An 18,107-nucleotide genomic window follows, 5' to 3' on the forward strand; every position below is an offset into this window, starting at 1 on the left:
CATATTATACTGAAGGACGAAAAAAACTTATACAAATATTATAGAAACCGACTGAAGCAGTTTCCACCACAGAGATTGTTGCTTCCGCTCAGGTTTTGAACAACACTGTAATCTAAACTGAACTGCCCAATATGCTAGGAAGTTTCTCGTCAGAACAGCAGGAAAGAGATTTCAGACTAAAGATATTCTTAGGATCGAGTCCCAAAGGTGCTTTTTCAGGAGGCAACAGGATAGTGAAGAATGGAAACACTTCTCTTCCATGAAACTTCTTCAGCTCTGACAGGATAGTGGGGAATGTAAAGATTTATATTTCTTGCAGACAGCTGGTAAATTTGCATCTTTTTAGAGGGTCCTTGAAACAATGTGTGTCCTCAGGATCACCTGAGTAGTGCTCCTGGTTCCTTTGCTCTGCAAGTTTTCTCTGGAAATCCATTCCTACTCCCACACCATTCAAAGGGTATTCATCCCAAATTTCCATTCCCCACTATCCTGTCAGAGCTGAAGAAGCTTTTTGCATGAGAAGCAAAAAGTCTTCAAAGAAAAAACAGGAAAGCCCACTTGCCGCCTGAAAAAGCACCTTTGGGACAACCATGACCTGGATGTCTGAGAATCTCTACAGACTTTTAGGACCGAGTCCTATCTCGATAGCTAAGGAAGCGGTAGATCTGCCATGCTGTTAAACTGGAGGTAAATCCTGATAACCCCAATTCTCACGGATGTCCGTTTCTCTGTATTTGGAACCAGTACTTTCTAAGGAGAAAAACCATTGCATCCAATGCCTTATGGCGTTTTGGACGGTCCTACTGAAAGTCCTGTACAACTGTATTTTTTTTGCAGATAATACTTCAAATGAACCAGGCGGCTATTTGGGTTTGCCAGTTAGAGATGCCGCAAAGTAAGAGCCGGGAGCGGACCGCGAGCGCTTTGCGCCTTCCTGGGTACGAAGGCCTGCGGGCGTCGTACCCAGGCCTCGCCCCGTAATACCACGAGCCGGGCCTGCCTAGGCTAAGCGCTCGCCCAACCCACTACCGAAGGCGGGAGAAGGTCGCCTCACCGTTTCCATCCTTCGCAAAGGAAGAGCAGAACAACGCCAGGGGAAAAAGGGAAATGACCGCGAGTAGAGAACTCCGGTTAATCATCCTCTCAAGGAAGAAAACGTTCGCCGTCCGCAGCGGAGGAGGCTGGAAGGAGCCGGCGGGGCGGTTGAACCAGGCCTAGGGAAGTGGTTCGTGCGCCCTCCCGCAGCAGCTTCTTGGAACTCGGCCTCCGCCGACACGAGAAAGGTCCGAGTTGTGGACCAAGGGAAGAGAAAGGGAGAGAGGTTTTAATCCGCTTCCCTGCGGTTATTTACCAATTGCCAGGATGCGATTCTAATCCCCGTGAAGTAATCGATTTATACGCCGTTTATCTTCCTGTATCTTTTTAATACGCATGAAATTGGTGAAATAGGACTTATTGAATGGAATGGACAAAGAAACAGATGAGGAAGGAGACCGAGTTATAGGGGTCCATGATAGACTTTTAATCTTGGCTCAGCTAAAGCCCATTAGCTGCCATTAAGTATAGACAACTCTGAGTCACACTAGTGGTCTGCTTCATGTAAGAGGATTTCTATATTATGAAGGAAAAGGAAGCATGACAGATACCTTTATGCATATATAAGAAAGGTAAACAAATAAATGTATTTATAGCCTAGACTTATAGTTGGTCTTTAATTCAGGAACTTGAGGCATACAGTAGTCCTCCCTCTTCCCATTTTCCTTCCCACAATCCTGCACAGTAACCTTTGGTTGGGCACTTGGGCTGAGGGGAAATGATGGCCCCAAACTCGCCCATTGAGCTTCTGTGGCTCAAGGTAAACTGGAACCTGGCTCTCCAAGTGCCAGTCTGATACCTTAACCACGACATCACACTCTCATTCCATCCTCTGGGCAGCTGAATACGCCCGTTAAACATTCTGAATAAATGTGCATATTACTGTTGGAAGAAATGTCCATCTGGATTCAGCTCCAAGTGGGGAGAAAGACACTGGAAACATGTAGATTGCTTGAAAGAATGGTTTAATGGTGGACAGGATCACAGAGAGATTTATATCCTCTGCTGGGCTTTGAATTTGAGCTTGTATTCTGATTGGTTGTCAGACTCCCATGGGGCCATGCAGGGGTAACTTTGTAGGTTTACTTTTGAGTCCCAGGCTTGGTTGAGCCTTGCTGGGTGATGCAATCTCCCCAGGTGCCATGTGGTGAGTTCTGTTGCTAAATAGGTAGAGGGCTAATCCTATCTTTGTTGGATCTTGGGTGAGGGCATTTGCTTATGAATAGACCTAGCTATTTCTTTATCTCCTAAGTGCTGATATCTCCTGTGGGTACTGAGGAGGGTGGGGGCTATTAAGAGTGAGTCTGCTTCCTGCCTAAAAAAACATGTTTCTCCATTTCTCATCCAGGGAGGTATAATATTCTGCCTTTTTAATATTTCCTAGAATATTTCATTTTTCTAGGAGAGGAGTGGGTGCTAACTTCCTACATTACTTAGAGAAGGACAATGTAAATATGCTCTTACACCAAGATCAGTTACTAGTTATCGCCACAGGGAGATAGATGCTGGCCCAACTCTTTTGACAACAGCACAGAAGTGGCTTGCCATTATTGTCCCCAAGATATTTTTCCTGAAATATAGATCTGGCCTTGGGAAGAAAGCAGTGAACTGTTAAGGGAGAAGAACGCAGCAACTTACTCCTTTGGAGGGAAGTATGAGAAAGAAACTCAAAATAACCCCACTTTGATTTTGTTTGATATAATATGGGGCAGAAAGAAACACAAGAGGCTTTCTATCCTACAATAATAAAGAGCATTCATAGAGATTATTACAAATGAAAATACATGCTTTAATATATCAATGAGCAAATTAAAATTACAAACTATTATTAAATGTTTTTTTTTTAGAAATAATGAGACTGCAAGATGATTCACTGTATTTAAAAAGCAATCTGATATATTTATAGCACATCAAAAAGCCACTTCATACAATTAGTTGGAAAATGTTCCACACCACAAGCAAACAAAGAACCTGCTGAATGCTCACAGTATTGGTTTTGCTAATTTGTCTCCTCAGCCAGATCATGTACTTAGGCAAATTAGTGTAAACTCCTGGAAATTTTGGTCGGCCACAGCCAATACCATAGCTGGTAATTCCTACAATGTAGTATTTAGAATCTGATAAATAGCATACAAGTGGTCCACCACTATCTCCCTGAAAAATGAAAAAGATAACAATGAGTAGTGATTCATAGTATTTAAAAGCATGCATGCATAAAGGCTATCCCTCCTCTTATTTAGTTTTCTAGTGAACATACAGCAGCCACATATCTTCAGTGATATTCAGGGTTCTCATTCCATTATGGCGGATTGAGAACAAAGAATTAGATCTTCCTCGTGGCCACATTAATGTGCATTCCTCCTGTCCTTGAGTAAGTACGAAAGTGCTGTTCCCACGGTAGAGCCAATGTAGGCTGAGAACAGTTAGCTTTTCTTACAGATTTAATTCGCAAGAAGCAGTTCACTGAATAAGAGACATTATGTTGTTTTCATAAGTTACCTCTGATTTATTTGCATTGAAATCAGTAGGATAAATTAGTCAACTTAACTCTCACTGATTATATTAGAATGAAAGCGTTATTTGGCTGGACTCTAAAATAACAAAAGCAGTAGTAATTGATCTTTCATCTCAATTCACAAATATCCCATATAAAATTCTAAAATTGCATCAATTTTAATTTTCTTTTCTGAAATTTCCTATCTGCTGTAGTGCATCTGTAAATCGCTAATTTAGTAAACCTAACCTGATATTAAGTGAGTGTACCTGACAGGTATCAACACTTCCATTTTCAGAGCCAGCACAGAAAGCAGTATCTGGTATTGTTCCTGCATGCCAATCATATTGATTGCAAGTGTCTAATGAAAAAATTTTTATCTGAGCTTCTTGCAATGTGAGGCTGCCTTTACCTGTAAGGAAAACAATAGCTTTTAGTTTATTTATTTCTAATTTGCAACAAGAACTATGTAAAAATGCTAAATTGGCAGTTCTTGATCTAATACTAACACACTGGTCCAATTATCCTATGCAATTGGGAGGCCGTATATTAATTGCCACAATTTTTATGTTTAGAGATGTGCCAAATTCTAATTGCCAGCTATTGTCTGCAGATTAAAACTGCAACATTGGGAGAATATCATTTATCCTTGAATATGCCTCATTATATCTTCTAATATGTAGCTTTTAATTCAGAAATCCATGTTTGAACAATACTCCGTAACACAGGAATTTTCATACCTACACACATACACAGAAAGTTGATCATGTGCATGATCTAATAATAATATATAGGGTTATGACTAAAGCAAGCAACTGAAGAACCATCTGTTATTTAGAAAACTACAAAAATGTGCAAATTTGATAGTTACACATTTTAATAGTTTTATACAATCTATTGATTCTATGATGCAAGTAAGAACTTGCAATGGTGAACAATTCTGACATATCCTTGTGTTGGTAGCACTGTATCTGTGGATGAGGAAAAAGTGGTTTTAACACTGCCACTTCAGAAACAACAATTACTGCATTGTGCTTACTGGAAAAGATTTTTGGCTTGTTCTTTCTAGTTTCTGATAATTCATTAGAGAAAAATATTGTCATGATTGAGTAGTCCAAATGAAAAGCACACTAGTTAGTATTACGGATTTTGAAAGCAATGGATGTATGTATACATTTATTATTCCTTTTGTGAGAAAAGAGAATAAACATGTTTAGGCATAGACTGAGGGATGGGATGAGGTGCTGTTAATGGCTGGCAAGAAAGCACTGTCTGGCTGACAGTTACCTGAACTTTTTTTTTTTTTTACCAGAATATACAAGTACTGATTACCTGGGGAGTCTTTGCAAGCTCTATAGATTCACAAGCATGTAAACATACATCTATTCACGGCTTGTTGATATCAATTTAGCCATTATTCCCTGGAGGGAATCAGACATCCTTTTCAATAAGGGATGTAAAATATCCTCACAGCAGTTAGCACATGCAAAACCAGTTCAATAGATGTTGTAAGAATATAAGGCTTAGTTAGCAAACAGGTCTGGGGAAATACATTAATGATAAAAAACATCAGTTTTCCTTAAGTATATTTGGTATAAATGTATTCATCCAATGAAATGTCCATTGCATATCTATTACTACAGGTAATCCTCATTTAGCAACTGACTTGGATAGCAATTGTTCACAGTTACAGTGCTGATGAAATGGACGTTGACTCACCTGAACGTCCCTTTTCAGCTCGCTGCGACGACAATCCACATGGGGATTGGAGAGGGATATTAAATCTCAAACCATTTAATCAATTTATATTGTACAGGCAATTGATTTAATGGTTTGAGATTTAATATCCCTCTCCAATCCCCATGTGGATTGTCGGAGCAGCGAAGCTGGAAAGTAGTTTTGTAACCAATGCCCACGTTTATAACCTTTGCAACATCTCTGAGACGCATGTTTCCCATTAAAATCAGTTAATACAATCCTATGCCTGATCCCCTTCTCCCCTCTCACAGAGTGGAGAGATTGACTAAACAAATTCTTTCTTCCTAGCTGCTTTTTTCTTCCCCCAAGCACAAGGCTTTCCTGAAAAATGTTAACAAGCTCAGCTCTGTCGGCTTAATTAGTTGATTATAACCTTTTGCCAACTTGTGCTATCACCTGAAACAGAGCTGAAGGTTCTATTCTAAAAGCCTTCATACTGAAGGTTTTTTTTCCTCTTAAGCCTGGTAGCATGCTTGGCAACACAGCTCAGACTGGCACATTCTTTAATGTGTATTTCCCATTTTGTGCCTGCTTACTCTCTTGTAATCTCTTCCCCTTCAATGAATGTAAATACAAACATAAATTATCTTCTTACTAATTATTCCAGTGCCAGGGTTAGCATTCAAAATGGTGGGGGAATGGGGGAAAATGTTATAGGATTTGCCCCTTAACCCACCTTACACATGAGTCAAATTTCAGAAAACATCTCCATCATTTGGCTTCACCCAACTGTTTGGGGTCATATACTTCTGACAGTGTAAAGCAAAGGAAAACTGAAGTAAACTCATAAGCACAATTGCAGTTGTGGGCAGTGTTGAAATGTAAAATTTATTACTACCGGTTCTGTGGGTGTGGCTTGGTGGTGGTGGTGGGTGGTAATATGACTGAGTGGGCGTGGCCAACTTTTTTTTTTTTTAACTTTTAAAACCATTTTTTCTACAACCTCTTTGGCCAAAGAGGTTGTAGAAAAAATGCTTTTAAAAGCCTCTGACGATCCCAGCTGAGCCGCGCGATCATCAGAGGCTTTTTTTTAACTTTTAAAAGCATTTTTTCAGCCAAAGAGGTTGTAGAAAAAATGCTTTTAAAAATAAAGCCTCTGATGATCGCGCGGCTCAGCTGGGCATGGGGGGGGGGGCAGGGATTTTTGCTACCGGTTCTCCAAACCACCCACCACCACCGGGCGATCTTGTCCGAACCGGGAGCATTTCACCCCTGGTTGTGGGATTTTTCTCTTAGCAACTATTTCACTTTAAGGACCTAATTGCCATACCCAGCTGTGCTTGCTAAACAAAGACGACCTGTGTGGCTAATTGCTGAGTCATGTAAAACCTTGAATTTCTGAGTCTTTTATTGCTCTATATGTAATCCATGAGTTATTTGTGTCAATCATTTGATACCTTTTAAAAAAATATTTACTGGAATCATTGGGAACAGAAATGCGAGTTTCAGTAAAATATTAATTTTAATGGCTACAATTCTAACCAGAACAATTTTCTCCATCTTGAAATGTCTACTGTTACATATTTTCAGAATTGTGAACAGATCTTCATTATTACTAAACTCCTATTTAAGCATTTTTGCAATAGTAGAATACATAATTAGAAGGAAATGTTTCTTTTCTTCCTCTTTAAGTTACATGACAGAATTTGAATTTTCTCTTTACTGATCCGATAATCTGACAAAACCATGTTGCTGTATATAGTCCATTTTAATCCTTTTGCCGGGTAACTCTAGGTACAATATCATCAATGTTTAATTCCAATTTATGTTCAGAATGCAATAAAAATTTGGTATTTTAACTTCTCAAATTTTATTTTCTTGATGTATTTTCAGTGCCAGTGCTCCAGTGTCAGTAAAACTATGGGAGAGGGGAAAGACAACTTTATATTAGCCTCTTCAGTATAGTATGTTATTGTGATAGGGAACCATTGGCTATTATCATAGTTTGTGGTTCTTTAACACCACTCTGTATCCATGTATTTATTATTAAATAAAGTTTAAAAAATGACTAATCTTTAAAAAAATACAAAACATACAAAATAACAAAAATACTAATATTCAGTGATGAGCCTAAAAAGAAGTGTATTAACTTCCTTTCTAAAGTTACATAGAATGGGAGCCATATGCGAATCCAGAATACTACATTTCATAGCCCTGACTGTGATACACGAAAAGACTCTCTAATTGTCATTCGGTATTGGTGATAAAGTCTACTATAACCCAAAGGGAATGTGACTTCTTTCACCTATGGAGGAAAAGATCTGAAAAATTGTGTGTCCTCTGGGTACCTTCTCAAGAATCATAGGACTGAAGTCTGAATCCTTGTTATTTGGGATTAAAACTGAAAATAACAACTGGAAATAATTCATAATTTGTTGATTGTCTGATACTAATAAGACCAGAATATCCTTTTGCAAAGAGAAGGAAATAGTAAAGAAGAAGAAATGGCCTGCAAACAGATCATTTTTAAAGACTGGTATCTAGGAAAGGAAGTGAGTAAAAATTATCTCATATTGTTTATATCAGATCTTCCCATCTTATTATTTTCCAGAAGTAGTACATACAACTCCCATTATATCCACCTACTATGACTCTGTGTATATATAAATTTGAAAATACTGAAATGCAAATCTGTGAATATCAAGTATGTCTGAGAATAATATCCAAAAGGAGCTCCCTCCTGATTGTACTTTTCTGTGTGTAATATAAGAGAAAAACAGTTGACTGTAGTGGTTAAAAGCACCAAGCTAGAAACTGGGAGACTGAGTTCTAGTCCCAGTTTAGGCATGAAGCCAACTAAGTGACATCGAGTCAGTCCTTCTCTCTCAGCCCTAGAAATAAGACAACCACAAGCCACTTCTGAAAATATAGTTGCCAAGAAAACTGCATGGATTTGTCAGAACGATTTGAAAATTCCCCTCCCCCATGAGAAAAATATTATTCTCAGTGCAAATAAACTTTCTGAGATCACTAAACTCATTTTCACTTTTAACAATAGGTTACTTTAAAGGAAAAGTAAAACACTTACCTTTTTCTTTTTTCATTCCCCATCCACTTACAAAACATTCCATATCAGAAGTCAGGGCAAGAGTAATGTTAGGCAAGCAGGCAGGCTGAACATAGTCATTAAATGTGACAGATTTGCTTAGTTGAAACACAGCAATATCATCATCATAACTTTTTGAGTGATAGAAATAATGGATCTTGATGGCTTTTATACGTCTTTTTATAGTGTATGTTTTATGTTTGAAAAGATGATGCAAGCCAATCACAGCCCTCCACCTCTCTGGACGCCTAGGAGAAAATAAAGTATCTTTAAAAATTAGTAATTATTATGTAAATGTAATTTCAGAGAGATGAAATTGTTTATTTCAAAATGTGTGCATGGCTAATAAGCATGGAGCCAGGTTTTATTCAGATGATGACAAAATGGCACTGTTATACAAAATACAACCAGTTTAGTCATTTAGACTGATCTAAAAATGTAGCATTTGCAAAATCAGATTCAAACCATTTATTGCAATATTCCTAATTCAAGAATTCTAAAATAATGTATCTGAAATTTATTATTTAAATAGATTTTATATAGCCAACTATCTCACAACAGTGACTCTAGGCAATGAACAAAAGATTATAAACCAAAGCAACCAAAGACCATCAATATAACACATGCCCAAGATCTAAGAACATATATTCACAATTAGTTTAAAAAATACCCACCAACCCACTCAACAGCAGAGATTGCTTAGCACTCTGGCCCCAATGCCTAAGGGAACAACCAGGTTTAACTGCCTTGTGGAAGATGAATAGAGTGGGGTCCAACTGGATCTCCAGAGAGATGTGCTCTACAGGGCAGCTACTATTATAGACAGAGCACAACCCTGGCTCCCATGACACTGCTCAGTAGAAGGAGTCAGAGCATGTCCACCCTGTTAGTTCTGGTAGGGCAATTGGCCCTGTGCCATGTGAAACTTTATAGGTAGAAACCAGCACTTTGAATTATACCTTGAAGCTTCTTGAAAGCCAGTGCAATTCACACTGCAGCAGTATTGTGCAACCTAAAATGCCTAAAACTGCTCATGTCACTGTATTTTACACATTCTGGTCAAATATTGAATGCGCTTGAAAGGTAGTTCCATGTAGAGTGCCTTACAGTAATCCAAACAGTAGGTAGATCTGAGTTTCTGTAAATAGGGCCTCCCAATCCAGAAAAGGGCTCAATTGGTACATGAGATGAACCTATCCAAAGAGCCTTCTTGGTCACATCTGCCACATGCTCTTTGAAAGGGAATCAGAGTGCAAAAGGGTTCCCAAACTGTTCACTAGCTCCGTCTGTAGGAGTGCAAATAGAGTGAAAATATTTGGATCCAATGGCTCCAATACCCACAGATCAGAGCTGAAACCTGTTCTTTCCCATCCAGACTCCAAAGCTTCCAGACACTGAAAGAACTCCAGTGGCATCACTTATCAATCCAAGGCAGAAAAGTATAGTTGGATATCATCAACATTCTGATGAAGCCTCATGTTGATGGATGACCCCAGTAAAACTGCATTTTAACATGTAGATGTTAAAATAGGAATGGAGAGACTGTACCCTGAAGGAACTCCACAAAGCAAGAGCCTCAGTCTTTACTTTTCCCCATCAGCATTGACTGGAACTAGCCCTGGAGAAAGTAGAACATCAACACAGTGCATTCCTGATCCAAAGCTCCTGAGCTGTTCCTGAAGGAAACCATGGTTGATAGCACTGAAGATTATTGAGAAATCAGTAAGGGCCAGGATATATTCATGACCCATCAGAGGCAATTAATAGGCATATCCAATACCATCCCAGTGCTTCATTTCATCAGGCTAACAGTTCAAACTCTTCCCAGCTAATCAGTTAAGACTATGCTCAGGCAACTCCATAGGACCTATGCAGTTCTACCTTCTCCAATAGATGCCAAGAGCATTCCCAGAGCAGCCCTTAAATATTCCCCCGGTTCCTCCTTGTTCATGACAGGCTGGGCAACCTTAAAAGAGCCACTGATCAACTTTTTGTAAAATCAACAAGGGTGGAAAATACATTTTGCCACTTTTACTATTACCAAGTAGGAAATGTATGCAGAGAGAGTTGGGGCCAGGGGAACTGCCAGAACTTAGTCTAATTTTATAATTCCCAAGGAGACTCTGTGCAGATGCAGAATCAATATGTATAGGAATAAAGACATTAGAACGACAATACCAAATATTTTCTTTTAACTTTGGAATTGTCTTAAAAGTTTGTATCATACTCAGTTCACCTTTAAAATCGACCTGGTTATTTAAATTAAGTCCTGTTTCTTCTCCTTTCTCACTACACAAGACAGATCTTACTGTATTTTCTTTCCATATTATACTCGTAACACCTACTCCTTGAGCAGGAGCCATAAGTCTAGAAGCACTCTAAAATTGTGCACCAGCTGAGTCCAAGGGAATGTCATTCACTCAAAGATGGAATTTCATTCAGCTGGGGGTACTTGTGAGGTAGGTCAACCATCAGTTCAAGATGAGGTGTCATAAATAAAGTGATAATAGCTCATTTGGTATTCTGGGCCAATCTGGAGATGCCACAAAGTCCTGAAGCAGTGTCTGGAGGTTGTAAGGGTTTAGCTGGGGAGGGGGGGGGGGGAGATCTGATTAAAATTGTTGTGACATCAACAAGGGTGGAAAATACATACCAAGATGAAATTGCTATTCATATGTAAACATCAGTAAACATCAAAGCAGTTAGTCTGGACAGGGTTGTACTCCTGAAATAACTGTTTATGACTCATGGCTCTTTGTGGGTGCTTGGCTGAGTCTTTGCCCATCTTTGGCTAGTGCATCAGTTAAAATCCTATCTTGATCAGAATGATATGAAAATATCAAATCATCCCCAGTATTAGTTATGGTATATATGTTTTAGTTTTATTGTTCACTGCTCAGAGTCTATATGGATTTGGTAATAAATAACAACCTGAGTTAGTTTGGAAAACCTTTGTGGTTTACACAGAAATCTAAAAAACTATAAAGCCATAATATTCTTAGTATCTATATACTCCTGAAATGCCTATCTTAAATGAAGCTTATCTTCACATACATTTTTACAAATAGTGCTTTAAAAATATTACTGCAGATACTTGTGGAGAAGCCAAAAATCTTAGATGCCAAAATGCACCTAAAAATTACATTCAGCTTTTTTTTTTTTTTAATTTGATTTATATGCCGCCCTTCTCCGAAGACTCAGGGCGCCTTACAATGTGCTCAGCAATAGCCTTCATCCTTTTGTATATTTATACAAAGTCAGCTTATTGCCCCCACAACTGGGTCCTCAATTTACCTACCTTAGAAAGGATGGAAGGCTGAGTCAACCTTGAGCCTTGGCGAGATTCGAACCCTGCAGTAATTGCAGGCAGCTGGTCTTAATAACCAGCTTAATAACAGGGTGCCTTAAACCCCTGTACTACCAAGGCTCTTATCCACAGATGGCTTTTATGTGGGCATATAGAGTTTGGAGTCTCTCAACAGTCATCTGATTGGGGCAGACAGTTCTGCAAGCAACTGCTATTTCCACAAGGAACTGTCAGAGTGCTGAAAATGATAGCCATTTCCAGGAGGCATGGGAAGCAGGCACAAGTGCTCAGGGTCCTGGTGGGGAGGGATGGGGGGAGAGGCGGAGGTGGTTGGTTGTAAGGGCAAATGACCTCAGAGGTACTGTAACTGTCATAACTTTGAAATGGGATCATATGTAATTTTGGGATGTCTGTTTAACTTTGGACAGTTAGAGTCCTGTCATATCTTGAGGACTACCTGTATCTGATACACAGGATAGGACAATTCAGAAGGGCATTCCCTCCCTTCCCATGGGTCAGATACTGCAGTTTAATCACAGTACAGTGAATACTTTCTTGTAAAGTGGGAGAGGCTTTCCTGCTTTCCTGGAAACTATCCACCCATCCTGTGATCCCCCCTGAGAGTACAAAATCTATTTAAAATAGTTCTTCCCATTTTTTTCTACCAAAACATGTGACAGAAAGGAGGGCATATGTTAAAGTGGAATCTGCCTCTTCTCCACAACATGATAGGTTTCAGATAACTTGGGAGGTATCAGCTAATGAAGTGAAATCTGTTTTTTAGGCAAGTTGTTAAGTGCTGTTTACCATGAATCATCCTTGCCACTCTGAGATTGGAGATTTAATTGGAGAAAGGATCTTTCACCACCATTTCTCTTGGGATCCTTGTACGCCCCAGCAGCCTGAGTCTAGCAGGGGTGGCAAGAGAAATCAGGAAAGATTGTTCTTTGCTTTAAGGGGAGAGTTCAGCTTTAGTGAACCAGACTCTCTTATTCCTAAAAGTAGAATGCCTCTGAAAAATAATACTCAGCAAAGGGAATGGGGTGCATCCAGATTAATACAGGGGTGGGCTGCTAACGTTATGGCTGGTTTGGAGAACCTCTAAATCCCACCCCTGGCTGGCCCCACCCACCCACCTCTTCCCCCCTCCCCTCCCAGGAGTCTCCACGCTGCCTGTTTTGGATTCAAAGTAAGTGCAGGGCCTGCACGGAGGCTCAGGGAGGAGGAAAAACGGGCCTCCCGGAAGTTCTGGAAGGCCGGAAACAGGCCCTCTTGGGAGGGTCTCCAGAGCCCGGGGAAGGCAGTTTTCACCCTCCCAGAGGCTCGAGGAAAGCCTCCAGAGCCCTGGGAAGGTGAAAATGCCCCTCCCCCCAGCCATGGTGCAGGCCGACTAGGCCACACCCACCATGGCCACACCCACCCAGCAACTAGGCAGAGAACCCATTGCTGAAATTTTTGAAGTCAACCCCAGGTTAATCAATGACCAATAGGAGTTTAGCCTTGCCCTGACCATCACTGTTGAAGAGGCATCCTATATTGTAGAGCAAGACATGTTCAAAGAAGAGGGAAAACACTATTTTTAAACCAGAATAGCTAATGTAAGCTGCCCCTGCAGAGGGTTAAAAGTAAAATGAAAGAAACATCATGAGGTTATGTTCCCTAAAAAAAATTAGTTGTTGCCACAGTTAGTGAGATCTGATTTAATCTTTACTTCAGAGTTTATGGTGATAATGTACAATTACAAAAATCAATATTGATATTGATGGAAGAGCTTGTCTGTTGGCTTCTGAGATCACAAAAATACATTGACTGGCTTTCTGTTACTCTTCCTGTTCCTAAAGTTAATTTCTAATCTGAGAACTCAGATGAAAATTCCAGATGCTTCTCTCAATCTGGAAAACAGTTCAGGTGAAGATGATTTCAAAATAGATATTTAAAAATATACATTTCTAAATTTAGCACCTATTTTTTATCCATGTATTTTTCTTACACTAAAATCTATAAAGATATAGGGATAGGTAATACATACGATTTTCCTATACAGCAGTGTGCGGCTGACAATACTGTGAGGTTATTAAGTAAAGTTCCACCACATAAATGGATAAATCCTGCACCATGATTATATACTTGAAGGCTAACTTGCCATGGCCATGCCCCCGCCTCAGATTCATTTCCACCTACAATCCGACTCCCTGATATGCCTACAGCAGGCCTTATTCCGCACTCTAGAAATGAAATCACAATTGTTAGATGTGACTTTATAAATGCAAACTTTAGGGTTTCTCTGAATAGCAATTCTTTTCAGTTGGTGTTTTTTCTCATAAATCCATACAGTACACACTCCTACATGCATACATAGTCAAAAAGAATCAAGAAGTTGATTTCAATAAATATTTTTAAACTATTTCTTAACATAATTACTTGCTCAATTTCAATATGATGGAAAACACTTTCTTTTCCTTTTATTTTATTTCCATTTACTTACCTTGAGTGGAGATGAGAAGTGGATCTGTAAATAACTCAGTGGGAAACATTTAAAGTATATATTCTCTTCATTTTCATTTTTAAAAAATACTTGTTTTCAGGATAGAATAAAAGCTGTTCACAGAAATTAACGAAAAAGGCCTTATTAATTCATTTATACTGCAGAAAAATTACTTAGTTTGTATAGCAGGACAACTTATTGCTAATGCTTTCATGGAACATCACAAGCAGCAAAAAAATTCTGGGTGCTCTGAAACTACTGAAACTCTGGTACTTCTGAATCAGAATGAACACACATCTGAGTCTTTGGATTAATTTCTGGTTAAGTGAACCACTGCAGATCATTAAGTGTGAGAGTGTATGAAGTTGCAGGAATTGTGTATGGCTTGTGTAGAGAAAAGAAGAACTAAGGGGGACATGATAACAGTATTCCTAACTGAGAACAATTAACCAGTGGAACAGCTTGCCTTCAGAAGTTGTAGGGGTTTCATGACTGGGATTTTTAAGAAGAGACCGGATAGCCACTTGTTTGAAATGGTGCAAGGGATTGGTCTAGAATACTAGAAGACCTCCAAGGTCCCTTCCAGCTCTATTCTATCTTAACATGACCATAACTTGCAACTTCCAGCCCACTTTCCCATTGACAACCAGAAGCTGGTTTTTGGTGATCATGTGATTGTGGGACACTGTGACCACTATAAACATGAGCCAGTAGCCAAGCACCCAAATTGTGTTCATATTTTTTTTATTTTGATTTAAATGCCGCCTTTCTCCGGAGACTCAGGGCGGCTTACAATGCATTAAGCAATAGCCTTCATCCTTTTGTATATTTATACAAAGTCAGCTTATTGCCCCCACAAACTGGGTCCTCATTTTACCTACCTTAGAAAGGATGGAAGGCTGAGTCAACCTTGAACCTGGCGAGAATCGATCTTACTTTAATTGCAGACAGCTGGTCTTAAATTACAGAGCTCTGTCTGTTGCGCTATCCAGGCTCCCTCATATGACTGTGAGGATGCTGTGACAGCTGCAACTTCAAAGACATCTCATTTTTCAGTGCCATCGTAACTTTGTACAGTTGCTTAAAATATATATATATTAAATTAGGCCCAGACTTTTCTTATTATTCATTGCACAGTCAACCAGATGTTCAGACTGAATTTTGAATTTTTATCCACCTACAGAGTCCTTCCCAGAGACCTGGTATAGGCAGATATTGATGCTTGATGGTGTTAAAGATATTGTCGCAGGAACTAAACTGTTCTGAATAAAGCTGCTTTTGCCATCGACTGATGATTTTGTCAATGCCATTGGTGTTCAAGTAGTGCTTCAGTTGTTTTGGGATTGTACCAAAAGCACCTATTGGTACTACCTTTGCTTTCTTTTGCCAGTCATTCTATTTCTTTTTTTTTTTTTGGAAAAAGTTTTTTTATTTTATTTCTTATAAACATATTGTAAACGTACATTCTTTTATCCATAGTTAATCACACATATACATATATTTTCAAAAGAAAAAGATTTTTTAATTATATTTGGGGTTGCTCTTCTACCCTTTCTTCTCCCTTATTTTACAACAATTCTTCTCATTCTTCTCTCTTTCCCTTCCCTGCCTTCTTCTATCCTTTTCTACTTTCTTCTTTCCTCCTCTCCTTCCTCTCCTCTCCTTCCCCTTCCTTTCCCACTCCTCCTTTCTTCCCCCTTTCTAACCTTCTCTCCTACTATTTTCCCCTCCCTTTCTTCCTCTCCTTTTCCCTTTCTTCTGTTCCTCTCTCTCCTCTCCTCCCCTCCTATCTTACTCTCTACTCCTCTCTCCATTCTTGTTCAAAATTTCCCCTATTGGACAGCCCTGATTTTCTATTAATATATGCTTTCTTTTCTATTTCTTTTCTATTTTACCAATTACACATATATCATCATGATTGTACATTTATGTAGTAACATTTTTTCCTTCCCCTCCCCATACCCCTTTTCCATTTACAGTGTCATCTGAGTTTCTATTTCTTTTTTGTCTTCTCTCTTATTTACCTTTACATTGTCCAATTTATTAATCTGTCATCTTTTATTCATATTTCTTTTCTAACCATACATAAAATTGCCCCCATGTCTTGAAATACACCGATTCCTCTTTATCTTTTATTCTTAATGTTAATTTGTTCATTTCTGCACAATCTAAAATTTTCTTTATTACTTCACCTTCTGATGGGATTTTTTCTATCTTCCAATTTTGTGCAAATAGAATTCTTGCTGTTATTATGTGTATAATTAAATACGTATCTTCTTTACTATATCTCTCCGGTAAAATACCCAATAGAAAAGTTTCTGGTTTTAATTTTATATGCTGGTGTAACATTTCCTCTAACCATGTCTGTATTCTAATACAATAATTTTTTGCTTCTGTACATGACCACCACATATAATAATACGATCCTGGCAAGTGCAAACATTTCCAACGTTTAGCCTTAGATTTATCCTTAAACATGTTTGCTAACCTTTCTGGTGACATATGCCATCTATAAAATATTTTATATATGTTTTCTTTATATGCAGTTACCATTGTTATTTTATAATTCCTTTTCCATAATTGTTGCCATCTAATTCTATTGTATAACCAAAATTTTTTGCCCTTGTTATCATTGTCTCTTTTACTTCATCTTCTAATCTAATTTGCAATAAGTACAATTTCTTAATCATTTTTCATCTGTTCCAGTCAATATCTCGTCCAGTTCTGATTTTCCCAAATTAAAACCATACTGTTTCAAGTCTTTATCCTATCTTGATTGTATTTGCAATCACGTATACCAATCTGTCTCAATCCCTTGTTTTTCTAGTTATTGTTTCTGTTTTAATTCTCCCTTCTCTGTTAAAATGTCCTTATATCTCACAATATTTTCCATGTTAATCATATTTGGATGTGTCAATGCTTCTATTGTTGAAAGTCACATTGGTATTTTCATATAATGTTTTTCTTTCACTCTCTCCCATACTGTTAACAAATCATTCCTTACACAATGTCTCTGAAAGTATCCATGTATCCTATTTTTCCCGTACCATAGAAAAGTGTGCTAACCTAGTTGCAAATCATGTCCTTCCAAAATCAATAATCTTGTATTTCTCAATACAATCCATTCTTTAACCCAAGTTAACATCGCCGCTTGGTGGTCAAGTTCCCAGTTTGGTAGGCCGAACCCTCCTCTAGTTCTAGAATCTTGGAGCAATTTAATATTAATTCTTGCTTTTTTTCCTTGCCATATATGTTTCCACATCTTTCTTAATTTTTTATTCACTTTTGTAGATTTATAGTCTAACTCATTATTAACAATCACATTGAAGTCTCCTCTTATACAAATATCTTCATATTCATATTCTAGTATTTTCCTGTGTAATTTTGCATAAAATTCCTCTTGATTTTCATTTGGAGCATATATTCCCACTAATAATATTTATTCTATTCAGTCATTCTATTCCTATTTGTGGGTCTTTGTATTTTTTTTTTTATAGAAACTTTATTGAGATTTTTTACAAAACAAAAAAAAAAGTAAAAAAAAGAGAAAAAGGAAAAACAAACATTCAAACAAAAACAAAAAACACATAAATATAATAACATTTTCAATTTGTATCGGATGTGCAGTGTTTTAACTATTTACATAAATAATACTTGGTGATATTTCAACTCACTTTTAACCAATATTTAACACACCTTTAGATCTTTCTTTCATTTTGTCATGCAACCACTTGTACCACCTTTCCCACACCATATAGTAAACTGAATTCTCATCATTTAATTCATAAGTTAATTTAGTCATCTCTGCGCACTTGAGTATTTTCTTAATTGTAAGCTCTTCTGGTGGTTGAGTTTTCTCTTTCCAGTACTGTGCATATGCCAATCTGGCGGCTGTAATTATGTGAATCATTAAATGTGTCAT

General features: G+C 38.2%; 1 protein-coding gene across 1 annotated transcript in view; it reads right to left on the reverse strand.

Moving 5' to 3' along the window:
* The window catches only part of LOC117662806 (transmembrane protease serine 12-like), a 39,460-nt gene that overhangs the window by 12,509 nt on the left and 8,844 nt on the right, over nucleotides 1-18,107 (reverse strand). Inside the window, exons 2-3 of the mRNA XM_060688870.2 lie at nucleotides 13,730-13,925; nucleotides 8,376-8,641 (exon numbers count right to left, since the gene is read on the reverse strand). Of these exons, the coding sequence (XP_060544853.2) occupies nucleotides 8,376-8,641; nucleotides 13,730-13,925 (462 nt within the window). The remainder of the gene's footprint in view (nucleotides 1-8,375; nucleotides 8,642-13,729; nucleotides 13,926-18,107) is intronic.

The sequence above is a fragment of the Pantherophis guttatus genome, chromosome 2 (genome assembly GCF_059756535.1).
Source record: "Pantherophis guttatus breed Tessera chromosome 2, ASM5975653v1, whole genome shotgun sequence".
Lineage (NCBI taxonomy): Eukaryota > Metazoa > Chordata > Lepidosauria > Squamata > Colubridae > Pantherophis > Pantherophis guttatus.